Source organism: Chenopodium quinoa, unplaced genomic scaffold, assembly GCF_001683475.1.
Source record: "Chenopodium quinoa cultivar QQ74 unplaced genomic scaffold, ASM168347v1, whole genome shotgun sequence".
Taxonomy (NCBI): Eukaryota; Viridiplantae; Streptophyta; class Magnoliopsida; order Caryophyllales; family Amaranthaceae; genus Chenopodium; species Chenopodium quinoa.
This window is the reverse complement of record NW_018744498.1, coordinates 2,756,858-2,763,504: the sequence shown is the minus strand read 5'-3', so window position 1 is coordinate 2,763,504 and position 6,647 is coordinate 2,756,858. Positions and strand designations below refer to the sequence as shown.

Here is a 6,647-nt window from a genome sequence, read left to right as displayed (position 1 = left end):
CCCACTTCATATGAGTGCCAAACATATTCACAACATGCTTTAACGTAGGCGCACTTCAAACGACGCCTACACTATTAAACATGCCTCTAATTTTGCTTACGGAATGAGGTTGTGTGTGTTTGTTGTAAACTCTTTAAGTAATTAATGATATCGTCTTTTATGTGTTAAAAAACATGTACAAGAGTGCATTATATATAAGCATGTGAAACATTAACTCTACTGAAAAATTTCCTGGAACTAATTGAAACCAATGAAGAGACTAGAAGATGGTGGTTTGTAAGAAATGTTAAGGTTCTACTTACAGCTCTTCATAAAAGAGGCAAAAAGGACCAAATTAGAGTTACCGAGACAAAACTGTTTAACTTTGATATTGAGAGTCTGAATCGTTGTTCAACTTTGATACGGCCTATGGGTCATAACTCATAGAGAGTATAAGACTACTCTACTGCTAAGCACACCCCTTTCAAAAAAAGGGGAATTCAGCATAAATACAAACACAAAACAGGTGACAATATTTATACATACAATTCTCAGAATCTATAACATTAAATTAGATCTTTTTAAAACTATTAGTATTCAGCTAGATCACAAACAAATAACTCTATTGACAAAAAATAAGTTAATTTTAGATGAAAATCTAGTATATCTACTGCGCAGCAGGGTATATGCTCTTCTAGATCAATCATCGTCTGAATCTGAACTGGAGTCCACACGTCTATCAGCAATTGCAGGAAATAACTTCTGCCGCATGTCCTGTATGGATTGATGCTGTTCTAGAGCAGGCCTTTTGAGGGAAGATTCCTTGCTGGAGTTTCTTGATAACCTTGCAAAAGATTGCCTTAATTCTGTACAAATCTTATCCAGCATTAAGAGAAAGTCGCGCACAATACTGAATAAACGCAAGCCTTCTTCCCTTCCAGCATTTCCGTGGAAATAGTCTGCTGTTTTCCTCACCAAATCCGATATTCTTTTTTCTTCTTCTTGTAGCCATGTTACCTCACCTTCTGAATGTTCTACAAAACTTACAAGAGCCTGATAGAATCCAGTCTCTTCCTCAGGACTACCCATCTCATTGTTTAAGAAGTTTTTGTTTTTCTTTATTGACTGACCAAGCTTAGAAACTGTTGACGTAAGCACATCATTGTCGATAATTGCTGCCTTTTTTATATTTTCAAGTTCACTGCTTATACCTGACACAACTTGAAGGCCAAGAGTCTGATACTGTTCTGATGGATCAAAGGTAGGATCCTCAACAGAATCATCAGTCTTCATGCTAGACACACTGCGGTTATCTTTTGCAGCACGCAAAGCTTTCAAGCCTTCTGATCGTATTATCTCTTGCACAACAAAGTGCAACAATGTTGTCTTGCCATCTGTTCCTTTTACATCAGCAAGTTTCAAGAGGGTATCAAGTTTGAATGCCTGAGCCCCCCCTCGATAGGTGCCATCGTTCATACGGTTGCCTGTTTTCAGAACAGCTTCCAAGAGTTTTAGAAATAGTCTACTCTTTTTGAGGTCATCACAAGCCACCTGGAAGATAAAACAGAAATCACATACACCAATTAACTTCCATAGAAGGACCTAAAAGTCTACATTTCAAGTATTGTTTTACATTCAGGAAGGCATGATCTATTGAAAGTGAGGAGATCAACAGTTTATTCAGTTATATCTATTATTTAGCGAGGAATAGAACTATTACATCTTATTTCACCCTCTCCAAGACAATTAGGGTATGGCAAATATGATTGGAAGTAAGACCTAAGTTCAACATTAATTTAATATCCCCTGACAAATTTATCACCAAGTTTAAATCCCTCTTATGCATAGAATAAATAATTACGGCCTTCTTACCTCCAATGTAGCAAATGACTCTTTGATACTGGAAACCTCTTCCTTGAACGTCATCATAAACATCAGTGAATCCATCCTTTTGAAAGCAAAGGGGATGTCTACCATTACTTTTAAGAATCTTTCTGCCGGTCCAAGTTGAGAAGTATCACCACTGAATATTCGAAGCTTTAGTTCTTCTTCTTGTGTTGGTGCCATTCTCAGCAATGTTTGCAAAAGCTCTGTTGGAAGCTCGTTCCCTAATGCAATGCAGATAACCCCAGACTTATTAATTTGAAGAAGAAATAAGATAAGAAAATCATAAGCAGGTGACAACAAAGTCAGGAGGCAACGAAATAATATTATCTGTGGAAGGCATATGCAAGTACAGAATTAACAATCTTATCACGAACTAGAGAAGTAGCACCAAAAGTCCAAGATGGCTGTTTCGAAGGCTTACTTCCTCTAAACGACATCATCGTTTGCAATCAATCTCACAGATGCCTTAACGGCATTATAGGAACTGTCACTGCTTATTAGTCAGTTACACCGTTTCAAATATCGGAGATGGAGTCTTATATGAGAAGGTAGAATTTGTACATGATATATATACCATGTTATCGTTGTTATTTGAATCACTGATTAATGCGCACGGGAAGTTTATGGAAAGTAAGCACTTAATTGGATTAGTTTAATGGATAGTATAGTGTAATAGCTTGACATGATGTACAGTCTGATTCATGGAGCAATAACATGGCATAAAAGGGATATGCATTGGTGTCGTGAGAACTCCAAGTTTAGCATCACACATTTATAGAAGTATTATATCTAGCAGTGGGGGGAGCCAGACCTCACAGATACTTTAAGTAATTTCAAATGTTACATATAACCCCGTAAAGTAGGAAATGCTGTGTTCACATGCTCTATATGTGCAATGAAATATGCACAGTGAGCCTGTGAGAACTGTGACTACAATAAAGAAATAGATTAGATTTAGAAGTATGAAATGTGAACCTAACACCTTTCATTGTTTAATGCAGTGATGAATTTCATCACTATTGAAAGGAACTAGATAAGACAACATTCTTTTCTGCAAATTGTGCACATATGGTTCATCTTGCTAGTAATAAGTAATGCATTTTATCAGGTAATTGCTTTCTGAGCGTGTTTGAGTGAACTGTATAGTTAATTCAATACATGGAAAAATGTAGATGTACGCAGACAATTAAAGTTGAAATGAGGGAAGAAAGATCGGGAGATATACCTTCCAAAAGGGCATCGCGAACTTCCTCAGTTGTTACGTTAAGTGCTTTAAGAAGGATGGATAAGTTTTGAGACTTCTTTGGATCAATAATCTGTATATATTGTGGTTGAGAAGCATCATTTGACTGATTCCTACTCCCAGCATTCCGTTTGTTATCAGGATTATATCCAAACAGAGATTCTATCATCTCTTCGTTGAACCTGAAATTTATGCAGATGTCAATTATTCTGGTGATAACCGTGCTTAAACCAACAACGCAATTTTAATAAATAAATTTTTCTCCCAAAATACATGTAATTGTGAAAATATACTTTCAAAGTAGATCCACAGAGACTTTTAAAGAATCTTACTGGAATGATCCTGATCGAATTTCATCCCACACCATTGACTGCTCAGGGTTACCGACCACTTTATCCCAGAAGAATGGCTTTAGCTTTGTTCTAGGGGCATCAGGATCATTTGTAGGGTCACTACCATCACCAGAATCTGATCGTCCACGACTTGGAGGTCCTTTACCACCTACTTTTGGAGGCGCAGGAGGAGGTTTAACACCTTTTGGCGGTGGAGGAGGCTGAGGTTTAGGCTTTGGTGGTGGAGGAGGTGGAGGTGCTGGGGCAGGAGGACTTGCTTTTTCAGGAGTAAGTTTCTGGTATGACAATCCTTCAGTATTTGTAGATCCATTTTCTGGAATTTCCGCTAGGGGACCGCCAAATCCCTCTTGTTTTAGATTTGAGTTGTTGAAAGATGTATTTCTTCCACCATCCTTAATGTCAGAACTCATTGAAGAGCCTGGCAGATGATTTTATACGTTAGGAAAAACAAAAGAGCAACTAACATAAATGCAATTGGAAAAAACACACACACAGGAAGAAATGAAAGAGGAACACTGAGATTACCAGCTGAATAGTCACCTGAACTCAATGTCAGAAGAGGCCTGTCATCTTTCTGCCCATCTGCAACCCAGCTGTGACCTCTCATTAGGCAACAAAATAACACCAAGGCAAAAATGACAACTGTTCCTGCTATTGATGCGGCAATAGTTATAACTTTATTTAACTTTTTGTTATGTTCTTCCCTCCCCGAAGTAGCTACTGGAACCTCAACTTTCATAGGTGGTGGTGATGGATACAGCAAATCAGGTGGTATGATAATTGGGTCGTCAAATACATCTGGTGTTGGACTAGCAGCAGTACTGGAAGCAACTGCATCAACAGTGTCAGAGTATTAACAAAAGGTAGGAATAATGGGGATGAGAAAAGCAAATGGATTATAGTCAGCACGGAAGCAACATTTAAAGAGCTACCTTTGGAAGATTTCTCAGCCAGATATCTTCTAGGAAACCTATACTGATGAGAATGCAATTTAGCATTACGAGTACAACCATCTTGTTCACTTAAACCACGAAAGAGATGGTGATTCTTTCTTATACAACCCAATACAAGTTCTTGGAGATTGGATTGCAAGGAAGTTAAGGTCCCATGAGGCCTCTGCTTTGACAAAATTATACTTGACCCAATGTTGATTTCACCAGTTTTCAATGACAAATACAAGATGCAGTCCCCGAGTTCTTTCTTCATTTCTGCTAGTTCTTTGGAGCAGCTTTTCTGCATGTATTCTGCCTGAGGAGAGAAATCTATTCAATTTTCAAGTTTAATAATTATACAGCATCATAAATTCATAATAAACTGGTGAGAAATATGACAACTAGAATCCGATAAAGAATGTGTCCAAATCCTTAACGCATCTAATATAATCTTTTAAGCAAGACTGATGACAAGTGATTTGGGGTCAGCTAACATGAATAGTCAATTTGTCAAAAGTAAATGAAACATTGTAACAAAAAACAAGTGAATGTGCGATCAAGGGGTGTCGTTCAATGAACATGCTTCTGTCTGAAGTTAGATTTAGATATAACACAGTTTAACACATAATATTTACTACATAGGTATCTACAATATAGTACAAAGAACAGAACTAATATCACACCACGACACCACCTAATTTACAACAAGTTGTGGCAGATAACAGGAATTAAACTTGGATAAAAGGGAAATATTAGAATGGTGAACCCCTCAAAAACAAAATCTTACCTCTAAACCCTCCTCCCTCCCCAAATCGCCATTCTTCACCAACCAAAACAACCATTCCTTTCCTTCTTTCCCATACACCCATTCTCTCTACTCCACACTACTTTTCCATTCGGACAACAATTTTGCTCGTAAAAGAGCAAGTAATTTTTTTTACAAACAATTCTGAGTAACAACAACCAGAAAAGAGTAAGCTAACAACAACAATGCGCTACATAACACAAAACAACCTCATAATCTATAATTAGGCACACCATGAACATTATGCAACTGTAAACAATCAGATACATATCTTGATTCACACTAGAAAAATCCTACTAAATTACTTGTACTTTTAAAGAAAAAAAGTTTCATACATCCATTTTTCATAAAAGTTTAATAAAACCATCATTAGCAATCAGCTAATCAAAACTCGATTTTACAAATAACATACATTACAACACATCAAACACCCTTCAATTGTTAATCAATACAAAAAAACAGGATTTCGAAAATAATTGACGTACCCATTGTTTTTTATGCTCCAGTGGACAAGATTCAAATCCGTTACCCCGATATATTCTAGTAGAACATTCACCTTCGATGAAATTAAAGGCAAAAAGCAAAATTGCTACCAAAATAATGATATAATTGAGTTTTCTCATTTCCATGAATCACCAAATTATTACTATTCCACGCCCATTTCCTTCTTTTCATCTCATCAAATAAAAATTTGTCCTGCACAATATTATCCTAAAATTATAATATGATTCAACAAAAATCATAAAATCAAAATTTGAATAATATTGCATTAAATCATGCCCCTTTTTGTTCTTGAAGATCAGAAATTCCCAAATTCAAGAACCTATAAAATAAAATGAAATCAAATAAATCAAAATCTAAAGATTGAGAGATTGAAAATGTGAAAAAATTAAGAATTTGCAGAGAATTTTACCTGAATGAGCTAAAAGGGGTGCAAAATTGTAGCATATAACAGAATTATAAATAAATTAAAGTTATGAATTGTTTGTTGCTTTTGTGAAATGCTGATCAAGTAACGTTTTTCTCGGGGTAAAAATAAAATAAAAAAATAAAAAACAAAAACAAATAAAAGAAAGTGGGAATGGAGTTTGGAGTTCAATTCCACCTCTTTGGCTCCCTCCATTTTCTCTCTCCTATTAGACGTGCCGAGGACTACGTAGAGACATACACCCATTTGGCCATTTCTACATTTCAGTTTTACACTATGACTGTGATGGTCTCTCCTCTTCTTAGAGGCATTTTAAAGGAAGGAAAGTTATATATCTATTGATATATAACGGGGGCATAATGGTAACTTAGTGTAACAAAAAGGTGATAGGATCATATATTATCAATTTAAGTTTTTAGTTTTAATTGTATCACTATAGCCAATTAATACCATTACAACTACTATTATACCATTACACTCTAGATCTGGCAATCTTGACTCGACCAGAATGACCAGAGCC

The 6,647-nt window shown here is 36.1% G+C and overlaps 1 protein-coding gene across 5 annotated transcripts; it reads right to left on the bottom strand.

The window, feature by feature from the left end:
- Positions 1-340: 340 nt before the first annotated feature.
- LOC110697754 (formin-like protein 3) lies at positions 341-6,406 on the bottom strand. 5 transcript variants are annotated; one of them, XM_021875136.1, is made up of 8 exons: positions 6,305-6,406; positions 5,685-5,895; positions 4,395-4,710; positions 3,988-4,293; positions 3,442-3,880; positions 3,092-3,291; positions 1,852-2,087; positions 341-1,530 (listed from the first exon to the last, which is right to left on the bottom strand). In XM_021875136.1, exons 2-8 carry the CDS (start codon positions 5,826-5,828, stop codon positions 679-681), a joined length of 2,493 nt encoding a protein of 830 aa, XP_021730828.1. In that variant the 5' UTR covers positions 5,829-5,895; positions 6,305-6,406; the 3' UTR covers positions 341-678. The 5 variants fall into 5 exon arrangements, with proteins under 5 accessions (XP_021730828.1, XP_021730826.1, XP_021730829.1 ...); XM_021875134.1 differs by having other exon boundaries at positions 5,685-6,022; positions 6,113-6,389; XM_021875137.1 differs by having other exon boundaries at positions 4,003-4,293; positions 5,685-6,022; positions 6,113-6,389.
- Positions 6,407-6,647: the final 241 nt, after the last annotated feature.

Bases quoted from the DNA above. Each gene is read 5' to 3' on its own strand.
- LOC110697754 (XM_021875136.1), bottom strand. From the start codon at position 5,828: ATGGAAATGAGAAAACTCAATTATATCATTATTTTGGTAGCAATTTTG. The intron at 4,711-5,684 runs GTACGTCAATTA...TTCTCTCCTCAG, and splicing joins TGGAGCATAAAAAACAATGG to GCAGAATACATGCAGAAAAG. The intron at 3,881-3,987 runs GTAATCTCAGTG...ATCATCTGCCAG, and splicing joins TTCAGGTGACTATTCAGCTG to GCTCTTCAATGAGTTCTGAC.